At 35.0% G+C, this 27,380-nt stretch overlaps 1 protein-coding gene across 1 annotated transcript in view; it reads right to left on the reverse strand.

The window, feature by feature from the left end:
- The window catches only part of LOC100535882 (uncharacterized), a 120,101-nt gene that overhangs the window by 9,387 nt on the left and 83,334 nt on the right, over window positions 1-27,380 (reverse strand). The window contains exons 4-9 of the mRNA XM_087293328.1: window positions 22,528-22,782; window positions 18,500-18,560; window positions 15,832-15,962; window positions 5,827-5,946; window positions 3,180-3,293; window positions 1,074-1,187 (exon numbers count right to left, since the gene is read on the reverse strand). Of these exons, the coding sequence (XP_087149454.1) occupies window positions 1,074-1,187; window positions 3,180-3,293; window positions 5,827-5,946; window positions 15,832-15,962; window positions 18,500-18,560; window positions 22,528-22,782 (795 nt within the window). The remainder of the gene's footprint in view (window positions 1-1,073; window positions 1,188-3,179; window positions 3,294-5,826; window positions 5,947-15,831; window positions 15,963-18,499; window positions 18,561-22,527; window positions 22,783-27,380) is intronic.

Below are 27,380 nucleotides of genomic sequence, written 5' to 3' on the forward strand. Positions count from 1 at the left end.
AAAAATAACTAACATTATACTGAATTCATTGATTTTTTTGTGTGCCACCCCAAGATTTGGTGTGGCCTCTTTTGGCCACCCCTAAGAACATTTTCTGTGGGCGCCACTGCCACTAACTCTTCAATTTTGAATGCAACACTTTTTTCATCTACACTTTTCTCATCATCTTATATTTCGCTCCAGTAAAATCCAAAAGTCTTATAACTCATTCAGGACATGCATTAGGGTTTCACTTACTGTACTATACCTCAAACACAAATTGCTGTAATAACTTATTAATGGCAGGAAAGCACTATCTCTTAAATATCTGTCTCAATCAGAAAATGTTTATTCTGCCTACGCCATTTCTGCACTGGTTAAAACCCATATCTCGCCATCAAAGACAGATGCCTCTGTGCTGACGCTAGCGGCTGTTTTCTGAGGTGTCACTGTGACACACGACTGCATTTCACAGAGTGTCAGGAGTCTAGAGAGACTGATTCACTCCAGAGACCCTCAGCTGATCCGAGCCTCAGGGCCAGTGGAGTGTAAAAGAGACTCTCCCAGCATCAACAACATCACTGATGGATCCAACCACAGGTCCACGCCGTTCAGCAATTAAATACACTGCACACTCTAGCATGAAATTGTCTGATGTGGGTTACCGGATAATGGTCGTGGAGCAATGATGCTGATGAACAGTTTCAATGTGGCTTGTGCTGATATAGAATTTTTAAACACAGGATGTTTTTACTTCCATCAGAGTTTCCCATCTCTGGATTTGTTTACTGTGATTTGGTGGTTTCAGACAGCGAACATAGTGGTTGTTTCATTTTTTTTATGGCTTCTTATGTTTAATTCCTTGAAGCATTACTAGTCCCTGAGAGTGCGGCAGTCCCAAGCATAAACAAGACAGAACAGGTGTTCACATTGTTCGCAGGTAAAGGACGGTCTATGACATGTTTAGGCAGGTAGAGGCAGGTTACAGCAGGTGAGGTGGTGGATGGGTACGAGCGTAAGGCCAGGTAAGGCAAGTGTGGGCATGTATGGACGGCTCAAGACGGGTGAAGTGAGAGTGTTGCTTTTGTACTTACCAAGCTGGCAGGTTCTGCCAGTCCAAAAGGGAGGACAAAGACACTGGAAACCTTCAGGCGTCTCTTGACATGTGGCTCCACGACCGCAAGGACTGGAGTCACACTGCTGCACTGCTGTAGATGAAAACAACTTGTCATTTCAGTCATGTCTCATCATCTATTTTCACTGCCATTCATTCTATCTATCTCACACTTTATGCACTCGTATGATAGTGCTCATACGGTATATATGTGACCTGATCCATCAAAATCAGTCACAGTGACCCAAGTTTCAAAATTGAGATGTTGGCACTAATGGAAAGAGGAGACTCTACAATTTAAAGTGATACCCTATTTAAATTCATACATTGAATGGTTTTAAATTCACACATTGAATGGTTTTGAAGATGTATGTCAATTTAAGTGAGGGTTTTGCCTGGGATTTTTTTTTCTGATATCCTTAAAAAATCCATTGCATTTAAATGGTTGAACTATTTTTTACAGCTTAATTTGTACATATATACAAAGGCTATTAAACCAGGCTGAAGCTCAAATTATTTTTAAGTATTTAATTGATTTTATTTAAAGGCACTTTTTTACCAATATTTACTGAAATCAGAAAGGCTGCTACATTTAAGCAATGTTAAAGATTTCATAACAAAGATAAAGCAGTTACATATTGGGTTACAGTATATCTTGTAATAGGTGAGAGAGGCCATAGACAGACATGCTGTATCTTGTAAACAAAATCTTCCTCAAATGACATGGTCTTCATCAGAAAACATGGTTCTTGTAACTTAAACTGTTGTAACATTTGTAACTGTTAGGCCCAATCCCAATTCTATTTTTGAACCCCTAGCCCTTCCCCTTGGCCCTTACAACCGAGGGTTAAGGGGAAGGGCTTCAAAATATACCCCTAAGAATTGGGACAGCACTATAGCACCTGCACACGTCATCATATGTCATGGCCATCTCATGCTTCATGTGAGATCAGATGATCGCGACTGCTGTGGTTATTCCAGTTGTGCTATTTTTGGGTATTTATCTTCAGGAAATCACTGAAGGCATATATTATGTCATCATAACGATCGAATGTGCAATAAGATCAGTACTGTGCATTTACACAGTGGCCATATTCATTAATGTAAACACACGAAAACAACACTAACATTATAGCAGACACTGTAAAAAGCTCATTCTCAGCCACTAGACACTTCTGACAGGGTATTCGAGTGTCATTGAGTGTCAGAATGTTGTGGGACTGCTATACAGGAGTTATGATTATGGATGGGTTTTATTTTAAAACATGACCATAAAACATGAACACGGTTATGAATAAATAAAAAAATATGTTTGTCGTAAAAATTCGTAATAATGACAAAAAATCCTGATCTTAGTTCGAAGGGCTATTTACACCTTCCCCTTAGCCCTACGTCTTCAAGCGAAAGAGAATTACGACACCCCTACCCCTTGATGTGAACGCGCAAAACGAGGGGTAGGGGTAAGGGGAAGGGCTAAGGGGGTAGAATTGGGATTGGGCTTTAAATTGATTTAACTTCATTTTTAGAATTATTGTACGTTTAGTAATTATTTGAAGCAGCAGGTTTACTCACTTTTTAGGTAAATTCAGTAAATCCCTTTTTACATTGCAATGTTCCTTGCATGCTAAACAAAAATGTACCACCTAGTCTTTTTTATATTTAAGGAAAAAAATCACCAGTTTAAACTCATTTTTAAAATACATTAGTGTTGGTACTGATTCACTGATCCCCAACTTTCAACTGCAGAAAACATGTAAAAATACTGCAACAGTCTCCTATAGCTCTTACAGCCTGTTCAACCTAGATCTCTACATCCTACATGTCCTTATGTGATTGCTGATTGTTTGTTCTTCAGTTAAGCAGTATTTTTTGTCTGAGTAATTTTGACTTAAATTGGCTACAGCAGTACAGGAATAGCAGCTGCCTTTGATTGGAGCTGATTGCAGGTGTGTGTGTGTGTGTGTGTCTGTGTGTGTGTGTGTGTGTGTGTGTGTGTGTGTGTGTGTGTGTGTGTGTGTGCGTGTGTGTGTGTGTGTGTGTATGTGTGTGTGTGTGTGTGTGTGTGCGTGTATGCGTGTTTAACTACCAGAGGCACAGGAGGGTCCTGTCCACCCCGGCGAACACCGACAGCTGAAACCTGATGGATCTTCAACACATGTTCCTCCATTCTCACATGGAGCAGAAAGACAGGCATTCTCCACTGTTAAGGGAATCAGAGAAAAAGCTATAATCTGCATCACATCTCTGCCTTGCATCATATCCTGTGCTGTGCCAATTGGGTAATTGGGTAGCCATAGGATAAAAATCTGAATAAGCCTAGACATGCCTGAATAATAAGAATTTAGTATGTGGAAATGGCATACTGTGAGCCTCAATTATCTTTGTTTTGTCATTCTCATGCAAATCTATGAGTGCATTAATCCAGATGAAAAACAGGCCAATTGGAATAAAACACAGACTGACAATCCACACAGAGCATTAATATAACTTTTAGAATAGATTAACGACGATATTTTTTTATCGCTCAATAAGAGTCTTGCGTTAACGCAGAACGTTAACGGCAATAACGACCCACCACTATATATATATATATATATATATATATATATATATATATATATATATATATATATATATATATATATATATATATATATGATTAATGACATTTAGACTTAACAGTTTGTTGGCAAAAGCCTTTAAATGCCACTTGCATTGGACAGCAAAAGCCACTATGTCCTTAGAACCAATCAGAAGGCGTAAATCGAATAAATGTAGTTTTCAATGTAGCGGCATGCTGATAAACCGGCTTTTATGAGGAGACTGCTTTATTCTGATTCATATTTAGATTTTAAAAGAAGTAGTACTGCATGAGCCTGTCTGATTGTCACTGAATGGCAAAAGAAAATGTCCCTTCCCTCACAACTCTGTTCATAATAAGAAAAAAGAAAAAACATATTGAACAGTTGTAAGTGTAACATGCATCTTTAACGTGTTTTTTTGTGTGTGTGCAGTGATGCTACTTTTGAATGAGTCTAATTAACTTTACATTAAACAACACCATTTTAGGATGGAGTTCTTTTATCCCACAGATGCTATGACATGATATAAACAGAAGAGACAAAAAAGACATGTTACGATCAAGACCTTGATTATGGTGAGAATGAATGAACGACAGCTTAAAAGCTTCTAAGAGACATCCTTTCTTTTTTCTCAGCACTTGTTTTACAACAACACTGTTTTCAACACTGTTTTATTTGCTAATGTAAGCAATTCTTTTTAAGATAAATATAATGTATACAATTATGCAGTATTTATATTACTTTATACTATAGGTCTGATAATCTTTTTGTAAATGGACATTGGATAGATATTAATGTTTCTCTATGTTTTGCTCAGTTCTAATATATCAAACCAAAATAAGACTGCAAATAATACTTTTACAAAAATAAGACTGCTTATCGTACAACAGGAATAAGAATGACTGAATTCTAAACAGGAATAACAGCACAGCCTGAACATTAGAATAATCCTTGGTAACACTTTATTTTGATGGTTCATTTGAGTATTAGTAATCTGTCTGCTTAATATCTGTTGATATGCTCCCTCAACAGACATTTTACTGACTATAAGAAACTTTGCAAGTACATGTCAGCTTACACTAACCCTAACCCCAACCCTAACCGCAACCTAACAGTCTACTAATGAGAATTGGTTGGCATGTAGATGTAATGTAACTTAATTTTAAAACTAACAGACCATCAGAATAGTGTGACCTAATCCTTTTATTTACTTTCCTTGGCGATGACGTAATGATGGCATAATGATGACGTATTTATTTTTCAGCTGTGTAAGGCTTAAATAAAAATGTTTTCGAATGAAGATAAGAGTTTAATCAAAGGTTTACGAGAACTGAAAGACTACAGTGCTTCACATTTTCTTAGTGAATTTCCGACTCAAAATTGGACAAAAGGTGGATTGGATTACTTGTTGCTGAAAATTTATCACACTGGATCAGTATGTCGTGTGGCAGGAAGTACATGCACTGCCCGTACTGTTGAAAATATCACCACTGCCCAAGACATTGTACTGAGCCAAAAAGATGCAGAAGAATTTAGATGTAAATTTCCATTAAAAACTCCACAGGTCCATATTTATAGTACAGTGCAAAATAGTATTTTTGGGGTGAACAATTCCTGTAATGTACACTTTAAATATAGTTGCAAATGTATTATTATTTTTTTTTACCAGAGCAATGATAAATGATCCAGAGTTTAGCTCACACACAATGTAGACTGCTGTTGTGCTCATTGTGTGAAGAGAAAAAGTGACCTAAGTGTTGAAGAGTTGGTCTTAGCAACTCAAAAAACAAATAAAAAAAACCTTAGCATGTGTGTGTATTTAATGCTGTTGTCTGTATTTGCCATCTTACAGTCATTCTTGGTTTGTGCTTTTAATTTCCAGAGCAGTCTTTCAGCAAATTTATCTCTTATCAACACCTCACAGAGCCACATCACAGATCACACGTTTACACGGGCTAAAATTATTACAGAGCAGATAATTGTTCAAACTCCTGCAGGGTGGCACAGTGAAAAACTGAGAACATGCAGAGCTTCAGTTAGACTTTGATATTCTGCTGGTTTTATCCTCACACATCACATCTTTGCGCTGTGGTTGAAATGGGCTGTCAGGGCTGACGGACATTATGCTTGTGTTTTATAGAGTAAGCTTACCGATGTCACAGTTGCGGCCGCGAAATCCCTCCTGACACACACACAGGTACTCGTTGGGTTCAGTGTTGGTACAAGTCCCACCATTCTTGCATGGCTGATGGTTCCCACAATAATTCAGATCTGTAAGTGTGAGAGAGAGAGAGAGAGAGAGAGAGAGAGAAAGAGAGAGGGAGAGAGAGAGAGAGAGACAGAGAGACAGACATTCTGACAATTAATTATCTTGAAATTGCTTTTCTCAAGTTTAAACAAACCAAGCAAAATTAATTCCAATTAATTAAATTTACATTTACATTTACATTTAGTCATTTAGCAGACACTTTTATCCAAAGCGACTTACAAATGAGGACAAGGAAGCAACTTACACAACTATAAGAGCAACAATGAATAAGTGCTATAGGCAAGTTTCAGGTCTGTAAAGTCTAAGGAAAGTATTAGTACTTTTTTTTGGGGGGTACAGTTAGTGGTATAACCAGAGAGGCAATTGCAGATTAGGAAGTGAAGTGGAGACTAAATAGTTGAGTTTTTAGTCGTTTCTTGAAAATAGCGAGGGACTCTGCTGTTCTGATGCAGTTAGGGAGTTCATTCCACCAACTGGGCAGATTGAGCATGAGCGTTCGCGAAAGTGATTTCTTCCCTCTTTGGGATGGAAGCATGAGGCGACGTTCATTCACAGAACGCAAGTTTCTGGAGGGCACATAGATCTGCAGAAGTGAGAGCAGATAAGAAGGAGCAAGGCCAGAAGTCACTTTGTAGGCAAACATCAGAGCTTTGAATTTGATGCGAGCATCCTAATTCTGGACTTTTGGTGCCAGTTAAAGAAATAAATGGTGTTTTATTGAAAGACTTTCATGTACAACTACTATATTTTAATCAAAGTATTAGTAGATTGTCTGTTTAAAGGGTTAGTTCACCCTAAAATGAAATTTTTTGCTGTTTTATTACAGATAACAGTTCAACCACAGAAGTCGCATGTGATATTGGGAAAATATGCCATATTGTTGAGTGTTGTGATACTGATATTTCTAACAATATTTCTAACTTGCAAAATGTTATTTTATCATCAATTTAAAAAGAATTATACATGTTATCATACTCAAATAAATGGGTAGTAGATATTTTTCTGAGCTAATAAAAAAAATTCAAGGTGCTTGTAACTTTAAAACACCACAATTGATGAAAATCTTCAGCGGAAATACTGATTCTTATTGGCTATTGTGACTTTCCTTTCTTGTCTCCCAGCATTAGCATTTATTTTCTGCTCCACGTTCACCATTCTCAGCTTTATGTTTAGAGGTGGATATAAACATAGTAAAGGCCGCATCTGATTTGTTCAGATATGGATAAACACCTATACATGAAGGACACAAATGCTTGAGACATAAAATGAATTACATTTATTGCACTTGCTGGCAATAAAGATATTATATATATATATATATATATATATATATATATATATATATATATATATATATATATATATATATATACATATATATAATTTTTGCGACAACAATACTTTTTCTATATATTGTGCAGCCCTAGTCACATGGACTATTTTTATAATGTCTTCCCTTTCTGAAATTTGAATGTCTTAAAGAGCCCCTATTATGGATTTTTGAAAATGACCTTCTATGCCGTGTGTACCAGCTCTAGATGAAGTGAAATATCCAGCTAAGGCTTAAATCTGGACATGCGCCATGTTTAAAACTATTGATTAATCTGAAAAAAAGAGTTGACTCAGAGTGGTTTAAATGAATCGTCGGGTAACGAATCTTCAGCTGTGTTGGCGTGATGTTGAATGGGACTCAAGCCTCATCCATTTGTAGTGTGCGCAGACCCGGGAAAATAAAAAAAAAGGAAGACAAACATAGCAGATCCCAGTTGAATCATGTCGCGAAGACGCTGTGCTCTGAAGTGTGAGGGAAAGTTAGTGTTATTTTTCCTATCCAAAGATTGTAGGCTGTGAAGAGTTTTTTGCAATAATACCTCAGCATTATAGCTCCAGCTTTATGCAGTGTTCCCATCATTTTTCTGATGAGTGCTTCCGCAATCTACACACTTACAATGGGGGATTCATCAGCCGTTTGTTAAAGGAAGGATCAGAAAAGACTATTGAAGTTTGGGACTTTGTCAGAGCTTGAACTTAACAGTACACAGTTCATAGATCAGTTCCTTCCTCCATTTCACAAGTAAGTGTAAGTAAGTGCGATTAAGATGTTTGCCTACTTGTTTTCTCTAGTTATTCTCATATCATGTCTAAAATTCCATTGGAAACCCGAAGCGTGCCCTCTTCATTACGGATTTAAATGCGTTTGAGAGCTCGCAATCCTCTGCCATTTATTGTTGCTATGCCCACCGTCAGCCGTTCCCACACGTGCAGTGGTCAAGTTTCAAAATAGTTCAGATTTTTCCACTGTGTAGATTAATACTGAATGTGTGTCACTGTTTTTACTCATGATTAAGAATAGAGCAATGTGCAGGTGTTCAACTGCATTGGGCTCACACATACACTCTCACTCTAACTACTTCAGAACAGTTGACATGCAGTGATGGGCAATTCTCTCTGTCTCACGCTAAAGCAGTCAACCAATCGCAATAGACTGGGTCTTCGGACCAATCAGCGCAGATTAGCAACATGGTAAGGAGAGGTTATAATATTGTAAATAAATGCATATTGTAAGATAATTTAGGTGTTTTCTGACCTTGTATGCATATCAGCCTGTTGTTGGAGACCCCCACACCCAAAATATGACCTTTTTAACAGTTTAATAGGGGCTCTTTAACTCGTGTTGTCTATGGAGAGTCAGGGAGCTCAAATTTAATATAAAATATATTACCTTGTGTTCTGAAAATGAACAAAGATCTCAGGGTTAGAACATGAGGTTGAGTAATTAATAACATGTTTTTCTTTTTTTTTTTCATGAACTAGCCCTTTAATATTTACAGATATTTTACTGAATAGAAGTAGCATTGAAAGTCTGTCAACAAATTCTCAAATATGTTGTTTTGCCACATCTGAAACAGTTCACTTTTAAGTGGTAAATGAAAAAAATAAATAAATAAATAAAAATAAAGTATATATATATATATATATATATTTATATATATATATATATATATATATATATATATATATATATATAACACATAAAAAAACACATTAAAATATTATAAAACCATTTATTTTGCACTTTATATTAAGTGTCCTTAACTACTATGTACTTACATAAAAAAATAAATACAATGTATTTACTTCATTTATAATGTATTTGCGAACACTTGTGGTGCTTTTGAGTTGGGATAGAGGATGGGTTATGGACAGGTTTGGTGGCATGGGTAGGTTTAAGGGTGGGTTAAGGTGTAAGGGATGGTCAACAGTGTATTTACAAATGTAACTACAAAAGTTAATTACAGATGTAATTACATACATGTATTTAATCAAACATAAGTACATAATAAATACATGTATTTACAATAAGTGTACATTGTAACAAACTATTAATTCCTGTGTAAGTACATATTAGTTAAGGCCACTTAATATAAAGTGGGACCAATTATTTTAACATGTGATGCTGATGTAGTTTTCTATAAGGAATTACTTGATCTACTCTATTCCGGGTGGATAAAAACAATTGCCTCCCATTTTTTCCCCTTGTTAAATATCCTGTTTCACCGAGAAATGTCACATTATGGTGATACACTGTGTTATGCGTGTTGTTTCATGTTGATTCTAGAAATAAGAAACTTGTGGTGAGGACAAAACCAATGAAAATGTATCATCATTTAATTTTTCCTAGCAGAAAGAAAGAAAAATAAACAACCCTCCAACCAGCTGAGGACAAATTAAAGCCACATGATTCACATGACCAATTTCGCTCTCAAATCCTATAAAACACATTGATGCATAAACTCGTACTGTAAAAATCATTATTAAAGGGCTTGTTAGAAACATACATTATTAACTATTAAATCAAAAAGCAATGATAGCTATGTGAAAGCAGCTTTAATAATCCGCGATCCCCACATGCCACCACTTCTATCAATACAGTCTACTAACATCTGTAATCTATATGTGTATAATAGCTCACTAAAATAAACATTTACCACTAGGAACTGTTGCTTGTAGAAAAAAGATTTTTAAACAATTCTTTCAAGCACTTGGGGTTCCACGGACTCATGGGGCTGCACAAAATGCCAGTTTGGCCTAGACACAAATCGAGTTTGACGTCTAAGCCATTGTTTAAATGTAGGTTGTTTCATAAATCATGCAACATCTAACCAAGAATTCCTACAAGGTCACGCTTGAGGGGACGAGTTCAACTCAAATGGATTGTTTCCTGAAGATTTACCCACAGTGCTCAAGCATGCTTAACTGGAAGAGTTACAACCACAACATACAAAATAGACACTGAAATTAAAACCAGCACTGAGATGGAAAATGATGCAGCATTGGTAAACTGGCTACTGCGAGTTTAGAGGAAGTCTGTGTGACAGAATCATTGAGATCAAGCTGGAACCTACAGTAAAGTTCAGTAACCTTCAATTCATATGTCTGCACATGTGACCCTGCACCACAAAACCAAGTGTCAAAAAGTGTCAATGTTTTGATAATGAGATTTATGCAGGAAGGGCGAAGCATTGTCGCAACAGTCGCTGGGTCTGTGGTTCGAGCCTCGGCTCAGTTGGCGTTTCTGTGTGGAGTTTGTATGTTCTTCCCGTGTTCACGTCGGTTTCCTCTGAGTGTTCCAGTTTTCCCCACAGTCCAAAGACATGCGCTATAGGTGAATTGAATAAACTAAAATTGTTGTTGTGTTTCAGTGCGTCTGTGAATGAGAGTGTATGGGTGTTTCCCAGTACTAGGTTGCGGTTGAAAGGGGATCCACTGCGTAAAATATATGCTGGAATAGTTGGCGGTTCATTCTGCTGTGTCCCCTGATAAATAATGGACTAAGCCAAAGAAAAATTAATGAATGAAGCTTTCCATTGATCTGTATGTTATTATGACAGGAAAATATTTGGTCTATCATCTATTTAAAATTCTGGAAACCGAGTAATCAAAAAAAAAAAAACTATAAACTAAGAAAATTGCCTTTAATGTAAATGTTTTTTGATAAAAACAGTGTATTGATATATTTACTGTAGGAAATGTATAAAAAAGTCATGTAACATGAACCATTTAACATGTTTACAGTATGTCATGTTAATGCTCAGAATGCTCCTGCAAAAACATGGGGCATCCAGGGTGCATAAGCATCATGAAAAATGCTCACTGCCAATAGAAAACTACTTTAAAGGTTCAAGAAAGCCTCAAGTTTTAGTTTTTTTTTTAAAGATTTTAACAGATTTGCGTTGTTGAGCATCAGTTAAGACAATGTTCGCAGCTGTTAGCTTTAATTGTGGATAAACCTGTATAATTTTGAGATCTTGCGCAAATTGGCAAGAGGAGTGATGTCAGTTTCTCATTATTATTCACAGCTAAGTTTTCTTATCCTATGAGAAGATCCTGCTTCTTAATTATTCATGAGAGCACGTACTTTCTGAAGGCAAGGCAGACTTGTCAATCTGTGAGACCTAATGACTGCAGGTGAGACTGCATCTGTGCATGGCACAGGTCATATGTGTTTGTTTCTATAATCCACAGGGTTTGTTGCATGCTTTTCTCCCTGATTTTGTCAGGGTACAGCAAACCTGTTGGTTTGCAGCAAGCATTTTAGTCTAGAGAGCTGGACAAGAATTGGAGAATGGCAGAGTTTGTCTTTTATCAGTTGAGCTTGTTACCATTCAGACACATCGCCTATATCCCTGCTGCTGTGTTCAACTATGTTTAAAATTCTTTAGATTTCCAGCAGGGTTATGATTGGAATAAAGAGGGACCTACTTTGACACCTCTGCGCTCAACACCCATTATGAAGCTTTTTTCTTTTTTTTAATTCTGAGGTAGAATCAAACCGAAAGAGGAGGTATCATGGCCCTTTAAAATGGTTCCTCTCACCCCAAACAACATGTTTGATTTGATCGGGCCCTAAGCACCCATAACAATATCAAGCTGCAAGCAGCAGTTTGCCTATTTATAACATTGTGAATTTGTGCTGCAAAATCCACAATTGCTATCGTTTTATTATGCTATAATACTTTAGTATGTTTATTAATGTTGTTGTAGTTATTATTATTTAAAGAATTTTATTACAGCTCCTAAAACTCCACTTTTAAAATGCTCTTGTGTCTTAGTTGGCATTATCTTCAGCAGGTATGCTGTGTAAACTCTAATGGTAGACGGCTGCTTCTCACTCAGGGCTGTTAATGCTAATGTGGGAAAGATTGTCACTAATGGCCGGGGCTTTCCCCCTCTGATGTCATGTACATGTTTACCATTTGAGGCTGGCTATATTCACAGACTGCTGCTACACAACTGTGTTTAAACATTGTGTAAAAAAAAGCTTCTTGATAGGTAAGTTTTGCCTTTCAGCAAGCTTAAGGTTAGGAATTTTAAAAGGTCGGTGACCACTAATTTATGACTATGATCACTGACTATGTATATTTACTGTCCACCCTAAACACTACACCTTTATTCTTTCTGATTTTGACAGTATTGTAACAATGTGCTCCTTTTATAAAGCTGCTTTAAAATTATATTTATTGTAAAAAAAAGTGCTATACAAATAAACATAAAATAAAAATAAACATAAAACAAGAATAAAATGTTTTGAATTGTAATAGTATATGTATTTTTGGCTATTGCCATAAATATACATATGCAACATTAAACTGGTTTTGTGCTCTAGGGTCACACATGTTTAGTCTGTGTGTGTGTGTGTGTGTGTGTGTGTGTGTGTGTGTGTGTGTAAAATTCACATAAACGATAAATGACAAGTGCCTGTTTTAGCCTCCGTTTCCAAAAAGGCACTCGGCTCACATTCTGTTTACCCAAGACTATCAGCTTACACCTCTACAAAGCCCTGACAAAACCCCATGCGTGGGTCCAGATCTGCTAATCTGGATCAATTTACACAAACAGTGCCTTTGCTGTAAGCGGGGAGTGATATTCATGACTCTGTAAACCCTTGCTGTTGGGCAGAAACTCTTCTCAATTATCTTAAAAATTAAAGAAAAAATTAATAAAATATTTAAATTATATCTCAAATTATGATTATAATTATTATTAAATTATTAATTCATTTTATTTTTGGCTTACTAATTAATATATTTTTGGCTTATTAATCAAAGGTCGCCACAGAGGAATGAACCTCCAACTTATTCTACCTATGTTTCACACAGCGGATGCCCTTCCAGCTGCAACCCATCACTGGGAAACACTCATTCACTCATTCACACACATACACTACAGACAATTAACTTACCCAATTCACCTATAGTGCATGTCTTTGGACTGTGGGGGTAACCAGAGCACCAGAAGAAAACCCACGCAAACACGGGGAGAACATGCAAACTCCGCAAAGAAATGCCAACTGAATGCCAGCGCCTCAAACCAGTGAACTTTCTGCTGTGAGGCAACAACGCTACCCACTGCGCCACCGCGCTGCCCTATTATTATATTATTAAAATAAAAATCTGTAGATATTGAGAAACATTGAGAAACATCTTACATTATTTTTTTCCTATTACTGTTCCTAGCCTGCTGATTAACAATGTTTGATATTGATTAAATTGTTTTTACAGAATCATTCAAGAATTAAATACTCAATTGGCATCACAATAAATTATATAAATATATTATTTTTTTAAATGAATTTATAATAAAAAGAATAAAATATTAATAAAATAATAATTTTCCCAGAGATGGGTTGCAGCTGGAAGATCATCCGCTGCGTGAAAACTTGCTGGATAAGTTGGCGGTTTATTCCGCTGTGGCGACCCCGGATTAATAAAGGGACTAAGCCGACAAGAAAATGAATGAGTGAATTTTTTTTTTTTTTTTAATAATTTATATAAATAATTATTTTTATAATTTAATTGGATAACTAATAAAATCTCTAGACAGACATAAAGGGTGACCAATAGCAATTATTTATAAAAATATATAAATGTGAAGATACAAAGTTTCTGCCTGACAGCAGCAACATTCAAATCAAGTACCATTTTGTGACATATTATTTATAATAAAACATGTTTAATGCAGTTAATTTGTAACAAAATCATAATACTTTAACACAAACTTTAACTCATAAAGTTTGACATTATTACTGTTTCATTCTGCTATCATCAGCTTTGAGTTGTCAAGACATGACAGAGATGGTTTTGTCAGGAACCCTGCACAGAAGTAAAGATTCATAAACTAATTTCGAGAGGAGCACATGATATGATTGTGCACCGCTGGCCACTCATCCATAATCAGTAATAATCCGATCAGAATGATCCTAACTTAATACAAATGGATCACTTTCTCCTTATTGCTCTATCTTCGTTTTGGAAGAATCCTCCCTTTCCACCCTATCTCCTCCTTTTTCACCCCTTCTAAAGGGGGAGCGATCAAGACCTACCTGATCTCGGATCTCCTGATATGCTTCTAGACCAGGCAGGAGACCTGGGCTTAAATATCTCCGAGCTCAGGGTTCTCTCCCGGGACAGCATGCCAAACCTGCTATAAATGCCAAGCATATCTATGTGGAACTCTTGAAATGATTGACTGACAGCTGATAATAGCAGATATTTCAGATAAAATATAGTGTTTTCCTATTTTATTGGCATCTGTCAAGTAGTATTTTATATGGCAGAGCTACTCCATCCACTTTATTGGGTTTGAAATAAAACTATTTTATTTTAAAACATCACAAATGTTTTTTGCCTATATTTTATTCTTTATACACAGTTAAAGTACATTTGGTATGTGTTTTCTTAATAATAATTCAGTTCTGCAAGGAATTATTACTTTCCGAAAAGTAAGAAGATATTTAAATGGCTATAAATTATTTGTATTTCAAAAAAATGCTGTTTATGGATAATAAATTATCCTCAACACCAAATCAGTAATTTATAATCATTGGTGAAGGATTGTTTAAGAATAAATCACATTTCAAAATATAATGAAATAGTTTTAAGTATTTATTATATTTTATCGTTGTGATGCTTTTTTTAAATCAAATACACCCTTGCAAACATTTATGATTTCTTTCAAAAACATTTAAACACTTATTAATGTGTACAACAACACGGTGACTCAGTGGTTAGCACTATCACCTCACAGCAAGAAGGTCGCTGGTTCGAGTGCCAGCTGCGTCAGTTAGCATTTCTGTGTGGAGTTTGCATGTTCTCCCCATGTTGACGTGGGTTTCTACCGGGTGCTCCAGTTTCGCCCACAGTCCAAAGACATGTGCTATAGGTGAACTGAATAAGCTAAATTGTCCATAGTGTATGAGTGTGAGTGAGAGTGTAAGGATGTTTCCCTGAACGAAGTTGCAGCTGGAAGGGCATCTGCTGTGTAAAACATATACTGGATAAGTTAGAGGTTCACTCCACTGTGGCGACCCCAGATGAATAAAGGGACTAAGCCAAAGGAAAATGTCCTGACATATGTACTTTAATTATTAAACGTCTTACAAGCATAGCCTATTATAATATTTGGAGTCTTTAGTCTGCTATTTTAAATAATCTTTAGTGAATTTTGTTAATATTTGCAATTATAGCAACATTTGAATAACAATTACATCAAAATTTGTAGCAATGTAGTTCTGCTAAAAGCAAAGGTCACAGCTGTCATGTTGGGTGTGTTAAAAAGATGCACTGTGTGATTATCTCTTCCAGTGTGAACCATCTTCAGAAACCTGTATTTGCCTTCTGTCTTTAAATATGCGCATATATTACAACAACAAGTGTCACACGCAACACTTTTTCCCTTCCTAAAAAAGCAAGTGAATGTGTTAACACGCAAGCTAAACAAAATGAATTAATCACAAGCAAACTGACTGATGGCCCTGATAATAAGAACTGGCATTTTTGCAGAAAAAGCCACCAGCACATTTCTTCATGTTACAGGTGTCATCTCACCTTTGTCACAGAGCAGGCCGCCCCAATTAGTGTCACACACACACTTCCAGGGTTCAGTGCAAGTGCCATGATCACACCCCGGAAACGTCTCACACTCATCGCACAGATCACCCTTCCAGCCATAATGACACCTACACACACAGAGAAAGAAGTTGCAACATGAATCAAGTGCTAAAAAAGACATAAACAAAAGCCATCAGCTTGTGAATACACATTGCTCAGCATTTATTAGTACACCCTTCACAAATGTCTCATTTAAATTCATATTTTCTATTAAACTTATTTTCATGTACAAGCAGCCGCAGCCATTTGAAACTTTTTGGCTCGAGACTTCCGGTCTCATTCACTTACATTTATTTTTAGACATTAAAAACAGCTTGTTATGCTGCTTGATGTTGCAAACTGATGTTTTCTCATTGTTTTATTCTGTTTTTTCTGTATAGTCATGAACACACTTGTTTGTAGAGCAAGTAGTTTGACCATTTTCTAAAGTTTATTATTTCCAGTAATTTCTCCCATAGACAACTGAAAAAGGGAAGTTCTAAAACAATCGCAAAAACCAGCGCACTTCCACATTGAAGAATAAGGTCAACAGAATGCTTTACAGTATTGTATTTGTGCATATATACAGTAGAAGTCAGAATTATTAGCCCCCTGAATTATTATTTTTAATTTATTTTATAGTTATTTTATTTTTGTCATGATGACAGTAAATAATATTTTACTAGATATTTTTCAAGACACTTCTGTACTGTTTAAAGTGAGATTGAAAGGCAGGTTAGAATAATTAGGTAAGTCATTGTATAACGATGGTTTGTTCTGTAGACTATCAAAAATTTTTTTGCTTAAAGTAACTAATAATTGTTCCCCAGAGATGGGTTGCGGCTGGAAGGGTATCCGCTGCGTAAAAAACTTGCTAGATAAGTTGGCGGTTCATTCCGCTGTGGTGAACCCGGATTAAAAAAGGGACTAAGCTGACAAGAAAATTAATGATGAATGAATGGGGCTAATAATTTTGACCTAAAAATGATTCTTAAAAAATTAAAAATGCTTTTATTTTTACAGAAATAAAACAAATAAGACTTTCTCCAGAAGAAAAAATATTATCAGACATACTGTGAAAATGTCCTTGCTCTGTTAAACATTATTTGGGAAATATTTAAAAAAGAAAAAAAATTAAAAGGGGGACTAATAATTCTGACTTCAACTGTAATAGATCAGACAGTACTGAAGCTAAATCTGGAGCTTATCTAACAAAATAACTTATGATAAATGTCTGAAAATGAGTTGCCCAAATTTACATGTCAGGCAAAAATATTACAACAAATTTTTAAAAAGAGTAAAAACTTTTGTTGAAATTTTGTTGTTGGTCATTTATTTTTGCAATATTTCTACTATTGCAATAATACTTAAATGTATATCTTTCTATTTGTAAAGATGTTTGGTGACAAAAATATCATATATATATATATATATATATATATATATATATATATATATATATATATATATATATATATATATATATATATATATATATATATATATATATATATACAGTTGAAGTCAGAATTATTAGCCCCCCTGAATTATTAGCCTCCCTATTTATTTTTTTCCCCAATTTCTGTTTAACGGAGAGAAGATTTTTTTTAAACAAATTTCTTGACATAACAGTTTTAATAACTCATCGGGGAAATTTTAAGGAGCTAATAATTTTGACCTTAAAATTACTTTTAAAAAAATAATAACTGCTTTTATTCTAGCCAGATAACACAAATAAGACTTTTCCTGTTAAAAAAAAAATTTGATCAGACATACTGTAAAAAATTCATCAAATCATTTGGCTAATATTTTAAAAACAAAAACAAAAAACAAAAACCAAAGGGGGGCTAATAATTCTGACTTCAAATGTATATCTGTTAAATTTTTTTTTTTTTTTGCGCATATATATTACCTATATTCTTTGATAAATAGATACATTTTCAAATTGAGGTGTACTCATTTGTGCTGAGCACTGTACTGGTATGCGTGCATCTTATTTAATATTTCCAATCCCACAAAAATGTGTAACTTTTTTAGCAATTTTTTAGGGGGGTTTTCACCTTTGTAATATAGGACAGTACACTGTAAAAATGTAACAATTTAATGCACTTTTTGTGTTGCTTTTATATGTTTTTATAAGTTAATATGGTTTCAACAACATTTTTTTAAGTTATGCAAACTTTAACTTAATATTATATAAAGTATTATATATTATTGATATTATATAACTTAATATCAATAAAGTTTGATTGAAAAAATTTGAAGCAGCAAGTTTTTTTTTTTTTTTTTTTTTATAGTGTACAGTTGAGACAGGAAAGTGTGGGGAGCAGAATCGGCAAATGACCTCAAGCCAGGAATTGAACCCGGGTCAATTTTAACACCTCAGTGCTATATGTCAGTGGACGTATAACTTTTCGATTTACTGACTGCTTTTAATCTCATTCATACTTTTAGTAAGATTTCCTCATCCCTAATGACAGTTGGGTTCATGGGTGGGGTTTGGGGACATGCCTCCTTTTAAAAATATATATGTTTTCATACAAATTTGATGAATTAGCTTATTTTTTGACAATCTGTAAAATAGTTATGTTTCCTCATGAGGTTGAGCTGAATATTTCCGACTCACTTGCACTCTCCGGGCAGATCACAGGAGCCGTGGTCCAGGTGACACCCCTGCTTACACACCGCTGCAATAAAAAATACACACAGATGATTTATGTTGATTTTTTTCATAACACTCATCAGACAAGCAACTTTGGTTAGGTGCAAAAAAAAAAAAAAAAAAAATTGTGATATGCTTATAGACCATTTCAATGTGGTGGTGTTATTTGCCCATGAACATGTTCTGATTGTCAAATTATTTCATAACTATAACGAGGCAATTCAATCATAATTTTACTTTAAAACAGCTAATATAACAAATTATTAATATGAAGACCTTATTGGATTTGCTACAGAAATGTTGTTGATTCATTTTGTCAGAAGTGACAAACTAAAAGTTATTATTGTATGTTACATATTATATTACAATATATTGTTTATGTTTATATATTCTAAATACAAGTTCTGTTACTGTTTTGGAACACAATGGCTTTTAGACAACCTCATGACTAACATAATGATACTAACACCAAAAAACTTTCAGTATGATTTTACAGGGATTACACCCCATTCACACTGGGCGTCAGCATCAATTCACTTTGAATGGGTGACGTCAGGCGTTGCCGAACTGCATTGTGTATCCGTCTGCGCCGCTTCAGAGGCGTTGCTCATTGCAAAAGTTGACGGAACTGCAGCCAATCAGATCGTTGCATGCAAATACACCAGCTAAACAGTGGCCTATTGCTGACTGAATTTCATTGGCTGAAGCTGCTGTGACGGTTGCGTCAGCCACAACTTCAGACACGCCTTCAGTCAAGCGTTAACGCTAAAGCCCCGTGTGAATGGTGCTTTAAGATATTATTTGTCAAATGTTCAGGTCCAACACCTCACATTTTATTATTCCTTTCCACACAGGTGTTATGTCTTTAAATAAATCTTCAGAAAGCTGTAATGTATTTGCTCATTACAAAGACATTAAAAATTGTTATATTTCTTTCTGTGTAAAGAGAAGCAATTTTAAGCAGAACTGCCATTACTCTAACCAAGACTTACATCAATAGAAATTAAGAAATGCACAATTTTACCTGCTGATTAGGGATGTGTGTGTGTGTGTGTGCATATATACATATTTTTTACGGATTAATTCAATAATGAAACACAGCGGTGTTACTCTGAAATGCTCACAAATCATCCACCTACAGCGTATACAACCACCTACAGGTGTATTTATCCGGCTTATTACATGACAATTAGACACAAAACACTGGTCCGAGCTTTATTTTTTTACTCTTTAAATAAATGTAAAGATGACAGATAACTAAAACGGCTGAACGGAGCGTACACTAACCTATTCACACACAAGATGGTGCCACAACAATCAAGAAAAGCAGTGTAAAAGACAAGCATAAAAATATGCATATGACGTTACTGATAAATTACCAAAATACCCAGATGAAAGAGTTATTCGTTTTAATGGTTGTTATCTGGGAATAACAAACCTTAAAATGTTGTGATAGACCGATCAGAATCACATATTCCAAAAGGCTATGCAATAATAGCCTTTAACATTTACCTGACAATGCTAACTTACAACAATAAATAAGATTTCCTCATTAAAAAAAAATAAGATTACACATCTATACAGAGAATACTAAAAACTGCTAAATGTAGCAAGTCATAAAGTGGCACTCAATTGTTGTTAGCATAGCTTTCTAAATGGTTTGGCTTAGGGTTTGGTGGTAATACGGGCTCTTCCTGATCATAAGAGACACTGTTAGGATGTGTTTTCTCAGAGGAGACATTTCTCTCTCCCTTCATTCATTCTCTGCAGAAAAACAGATTTGGCCTCTATGGAATGTTGGAAGATCATCTGAATAAATAATCCAGCTGCTGAAATCTTAACTGTCAAAAGCACAAATTAACTGTTGAATTTGTAGTTGTGAATGTTCCCACATTTAAACTTGGTATGAGATTGCTGTTTGTTGACATTCCCATTGATAAAAAACATTATTAATTCTGCCTCAGCAAATGGTATTTTCTACCATTTTATTACACACTTGTCTGCTGTTGTCCTGACTAGTTTTAAATTTTAGTTTTAAAGCAATTCAATGCAGCAAAAAGCAAACTAATCTAGTCTAATTGAAAAATTCATATTGGCATCATTGACTCTGTAATACAGTGGAGATATATAATAGAAAATAAATAATAAACTTTTTCTTTTCAGAATAGTTTTCATCGTTACACGACGCCACCAGCAAGAGCTTCAAAGTTGACGGAAGTCATTCAGCGAGCTCAGGTGACAGCAGTGTGTTGTGTTTTGGATGGTTTAAGCATCAAAAAGAGTTAAAATCAGATCAACTTTATGGTAATGAGCGATGATGTGGCTCAGTGACAACCTATTGGAATGTACAAATCGTCCTGCTTTAGAGGGTTCCACATTAGTTACACATTAGTTCCACTTCAAGCTGCTTCCATGTTCTACTTTGCCGGCATTTGCCCATTAGCGTCTCTGCAACAAAGTGATGTCAGGCCGCACGAGTTGCTGTTTCTGTGTGAAGTCAAGAAAGAGATCTAACTCTGTGCCACCGCATAACTATAGATGTGGTAAAAAACAATGAGAATATATATAATATACTTTTACATTCGAGTCTTGATTGGGAGGTAATGTCCGATTTCCGATCACATGATTGGATCTGGACATCCCTAGTAACAATTGACAACAACCTATAAACATGGTGGATGCGTGAAATCAACAGTTAATTGGAGAGGCTTTGATTAAGGTGTTCGAATTATTGTTAATTTACATCTAACCTACTGGAAAATGTTTCTGCAGTATGTATTTCATCTGCAACAACAAACAGGTGTTTGGTCATTGAATTATGAATGAATAATTATGAACACACCTGAGATTTGTCTGCATGAAAGACTTACAAATGTCAGATTATTGTGCTATTGCAATTCTAGTATGGTAGAAAATTAAATATGGAAGGAATAGGGATAATGTGACTACATTTTTTGACATTTTTGTTACGAGGCAACAGAACTGTGCATTAATGAGGAAATAGTATGTCCCCAAGATTTCATACTCTTCTGTTACACACTTCACAGTATGTATATTTCATTCACAAAATAGAACACACTTTTAGGATGCACTGTAACTAGGCCAATTGAGATGTAGCAAATATGTTAAGCATGTGAACACAATGCCCAATCAGTGGCATTTAAGAACGTGGTATGATTAGTACTAAAATCAATACTTTGAGAACTGAAAAAAAACTTTTATTTTGATCAAAATTAAAGAACAGAAATGACTGTAGCATAAAACGATGACCGGAGAAAACTGAATCACAGCGCTCAAAAACTAGTAGAAATAGTTCTCGACCAGCTTCTCTCTCTATGGCTGAAAGGCTCATCTCTGTGGTCTCTGTGGACAACATGTTGTCAAAAGGGTTTCAGTCACTTTTGGCCATGTGCACATATACAATGGTAGTTTTTGTGAACACAGATATTTTTGGAGTTTTTCCCTCCATTGGAAAAAGAAAATCTCACACACAAACGTTTTTTTTTTTTTCTTTTTAAATTGGTCTACATGAAAATGCAAAAATGATGCGCTGTCATAAAGTCATGTTGCAATACAGAAACCTCAAAAAAGGTTATTATCGATTCTTGTTGGCTGTCAACATGACATTCCAGCCATTGTACACTGCAGGGTTTGTTTGATAATTAAAGAAATTACCAGCAGCTGCCAGATTAACACCAATAACTGTGAAAAATCTGAGTGTCCTCTAATTTTTCCAAATATCTCATTTAACCTGCGCTTCAGAACAAATGTTTATGTTAATGCTTAGTTATTTTTCTCCTGTTATGACAACTTCAAATAGGACTAAAGCACAGTTTTAAAATTCAGTAAATTATAGTATGTTTTGTAATTTTGATCTCCCCAATAAATATAAATTTGTGTGAATTGTATATAACAAATGTTCAACTGTTACATATTTCTGTGAATGTCCTGAATATCACAGTAGATGGAGATGCTGTGCTGGCTTCACTCACCCTGTCTGCACTCTGCTCCAGTCCAGCCCTCCTTACACACCTTGATACCAGAAGCATCACAGTCGAAATGGCCAAAGAAGTCGTCTCGTGCTCGGCAGAGTTTGTTGCAGAGCGGGCCATAGTAATTGGCATCGCATCGGAACCGAAGCCTGTATTCCAGAGTGAATGTTCGGCCGTGATGCCGGAAAGACTGCCACTGCTCACCTGGGTTCAGCATTGATGACAGAAGCACGCGCTCTATCAATTCCTCCCGACCTGAGGGGGGCAGCAAACAGAGAAAGCAGATTAAAACAAAACTAAATAAACAGCATTTCTATTTTTCCTTTCCAGGACATGAAAAAAAGCTAAACTCTACTTATCAAATCTTCTTAGTATTTTGTGTTGTTTGGTTTGTGATTTGCAGGTTGCCTGGTTGGTGACTTTTGAATTAGGTTTCCCACCTGAGGCTCTTTATGTGGGATTCATAAAGACTTTGTTTTAAATATATTTTGTTAGTTATGTTTTTTGTTAACACGTGACTTTTCTTTACTATTAAGACTGTGTTTGAGCCAATCGTAACAGTCACAGTTAATTGTTTACCAGTACTATATTGATTAGAATTCAAATGATTTTAACAAATTTATTATCAGTACAGATTAAGATGCTTTTTTACTTTTTTTATTTGTTTTCAAACCAATCTTAAGGGTCCAGACAGCAAAGTTTAAATCCTGTTTGACTTATGCAAAACATGTCCCACAAGGTTTAAGAGAGCAGCAATACCCTTTAAAGGGTATTGACACACATTCGACCACTTGAAACGTGTCTCCATTATTAAAGCAATCTGGCTGAATATATGTGACTACCTTTTGAGGTGGACACAAGCCACAAGCAACAAACAACTTAAATATTGCCACTTCTGATCAAATCAATAATAATAAAAATAATATTAATAATAATAATAATAATAATAATACAGATTTTTTATGACGTCATGCACATGTTTTGACAGCTAATCTGCAGGTGATTTGATGCTTCACAAAACTTGCAGACACCTTTACTTATACCAAAATGCTTTTTTTGATTAATTTAAACAGGCAGTTATTCCTTTCGCCGATTAAGAAACTTGGCCTAATCTTTGTGGCAATATAAATTTATATTATCTATATATAACTGAAAAGTTGTAACCTTAAAATGTCTTGGTTTCCTGAGCCCTGACGGTCTCCAAAGTAATGCAAATTATCAGTTTCGCAACACAGCTGTATCTATTGTCTTCTCTGTCTCCAGAGCATCATTTGCACACTGTTTAATGCTAAAATGTATCGTTAATAGGCACTTATATACTGATGAGATCAGGCCTGAATAGGTTTGTTACCCTGCTGACAACAACACTTAATTTGCATGCTTTGTTTGACTGACCCCACCATGACTGTCCCTACCTACATGTATCAAATGTATTTAAACTAAATGTCTGTTGTACCAATTGAGAGTTTCTTTCGATGACGCCACAGCCATGTTGACTTCTTCTTGTTAAAATAATTCTGCTTTGAAGATACCGAAAGTTGTCCCTGTTTTTTTGGGCTCATCTTAGAATTTCACAACAGTTTGGTGCTGTGAGCCAGAGTACAGAAATTCCCAACAGTTTTTGGTGCCGTGACCCGGATTAGAGAAATTCACAACAGCTTCTATAATAAAGTAGAACTAAATAAATTGCAAAATACTGCGTGTTGTGTATCATATTTAACAAACCGTTTACTACAATTTTTTTGCAATTTTGCTCACATGGATAATTGAATATTAATCACTTGATGTCATTACACTGCTATGCTGTTAGCCAATCGTTGCATTGCTGGACATGATTTCGAGGATTAATAGATCTGTCCTTCACAACACATGCAGTGAGCTAAGCTCAGTTCATTCAGAGATTGGTTTACAAGACTAAAAGATCCAGGATCTGCAAAATCATATTAAATAATTTAAGTGAGGTATGTAAAACGGACCCCTGGTGTAAAAAGTGACTATGTATATATATTTTAAATGTCTTAATGTTTTTTTTTATTTTTTTTTATTAGGCCTATAAGCTAAATAAATGTATTAAGCCTATTAAGCTAAATAAATGTTTAATGTGTCATTGCTGAATACAAATATTAATTCATTACTTAAGACCAGCATTTAACTGCCATCAGTTGTAACTAACCATGGTGTAATGTTCTACTTTGAATTGTCAATTTTTTTTGTAATAAATCGATTCAAAGTCCCTTTCAAGATAAGTTGTCTGTCAGATTTTCAACACTTCCAAGCAGTTCATGCAATACCAATGCCCTATACTGTATCTCAATGAAATCTTGAAAAATGTTCTGTGAAACTCACAATTAAATTACATGTTTACATCGACAAAAAAAATCTGAAGTGATCTGTCCCATAATTGCTGTTTTTTAAGCGCTAACATGTCTCCAGCTTGCTCAAAATAATGCACATGCCAAGATTAGCACGCCAGTCTTTTAAATGGCTGTTTCCATAGTAACCAGAGGACACAGTTAAAACAGTGGAAAAACAGACACAAATTTAGAAAAAAGACTGGAGGATGACACTACACTGTAATAAGCCATTAGATTTTTTTAAATGTGAGAGTTTTGCCAACATGTCGTTTATTGCAATTTTTATTTTTTTTATTTTTTGTAAAGTCAATTAATTGCTTTAAAAGCAAGAGGGTTACTCCCTTTATTTTTTATGATTGCTTTTTACAGTGTGGAAGAACACAAAATGTGATGGGATCAAGTCATTCCTCCTGTCAAAATCAACACAGGGACATAATTGTAACTCAATGAGGTTACATTATGAACAAGTAAATCTGTACAGACCCCCTTAAAAAACAAGTGACCATGAAGTATAATGATGTGCTATTTTGACCAGAAGGTGGGACTTCCTTCACTGCGGTGGCCATACTGAGCAGTGCACATTTGCCAATGAATAGTAAAGTGAGAGAGTAGTCTTATATTTTAAATCTTTGATCAATTTTAATTATGTTAATCAATAATGCTATTGACAGAGATAAACTGGATAATACTTTATAATGGGTTTTTAAATTAATTATCTTTTGTACACTAGTTACCCCTTTGAAAAAACCCTGGTGAACAAGATGTATTATGTAATAATAAAGGGCATTACCACTTACAAATAACTACAGAAAGAAAGAGAAAGAAAGCTTGCCTGAGATGAGATCACCAGGGCTTAAAAACAAAGGAATGAAAACATGCAAGAGCGAAGGTGTTCAAACACAGATAAGTTATCCTAGCAGCCCCTCGCACTTAATGAAAATAAAAACATCAACCTAATACAGTGACCCCAAAACACAAACCCTAAAGCCAGATTTTCACACAAACACACACACACACACACGCACGCACGCACGCACGCGCACACACACACACACACACACACACACACACATACAGACAGATCTGGACACTGTTTTTTTTTTTACTCCCGTTAATGGACTGTAGTTTATGCAGTAATTAAACGTCGTAAGTCAGTAATTTAGTGCTGTGGTCCATTTAAACATCACTCCAGTCCATTAGAGATGTAAATGACTAGAGCAGAGCTGCACTCATGCAGAAAACCTTTAGCAGTTTATCACTGACATGTTCAGGCGCATGAATTTACATGAATGTCTGATCTCTAAATCAAGGATGTGAGATAAATATCACACAGAATCCATCTCATCTGAGAGAGGAATTAAACAGTTGTTATTGATACTGTGATCTGTGATGTCAGGATAGTTAAAAGGTGAGACTAGCGTTAGTACATTTTGGATCTTTTATGAATAGATTTTTTGTACGTTTACATAACATTAAAGTACTAAATAAAAAAAAAGAATGCATCAAGAAACTAAAAAAGCATGCAGATGTGAAAACCTCAAACAGTATTATGATTGTTGGTATATATATATGTTGTATATATTTTAGACTGTTTACAGAACATACCATCATTATACAATAACTTGCCTAATTAAACTAACCTGCCTAGTTAACCTAATTAACCTATTTAAGCCTATAATGTCACTTTAAGCTGTAAAGTGTCTTGAAAATATATAGTAAAATATTATTTACTGTCATCATGGCAAAGATAAAATAAATCCGTTATTAAAAATGAGTTATTAAAACTATTGTGTTTAGAAATGTGCTGAAAAAAAACTTATCTCTATTAAACAGAAATTGGGGAAAAAATAAACAAGGTAGCTACTAATTCAGGGGGGCTAATAATTTAGACTTGTGTGTGTGTATACACACACACACACACACACACACACACACACACACACACACACACACACACACACACACACACACACACACACACACACACACTATATATATACACCTGACTGTACTTCTGAAGAAACGTTGCTGTGCTTTTTAATGAGTTCCTTTAAATAATTATTTTAACAGTCTTTTGGTCTGCTGTAAAATACACTTATTCTGATGCTGACTAATACTAAACCATGTGAAAATTACTTGATCAGACAGTAATACTTAGTGCTGTTATGTAATATTAGGTTTAAATTGACTGTATATTTAATTTACTAAATAAAATAGTTCTAAATTTGTGTGTAGTTTACCTTAAATGCCTGTAAGTACATCTGTCAGTACAATTGTTCCATATTTCAAAACAACAGAAATATAAACTAGCATAATGCACTTTATCAGTAACATACCTTTGCAGTAAGTGTCCTAAAACATTATAAAAATTATAATAATGTTAAGCTGTAGGTTAGATATACCAAATTCAACTACAACAAATGTCATGCAGAACATTTCAGAATGATGAAATATCAACTACAATTAACCAATTACTTTTTTTTTTTATCAATTAATAAC

Source organism: Danio rerio, chromosome 18, assembly GCF_052040795.2.
Source record: "Danio rerio strain M-AB ecotype USA chromosome 18, GRCz13ab, whole genome shotgun sequence".
NCBI lineage: Eukaryota > Metazoa > Chordata > Actinopteri > Cypriniformes > Danionidae > Danio > Danio rerio.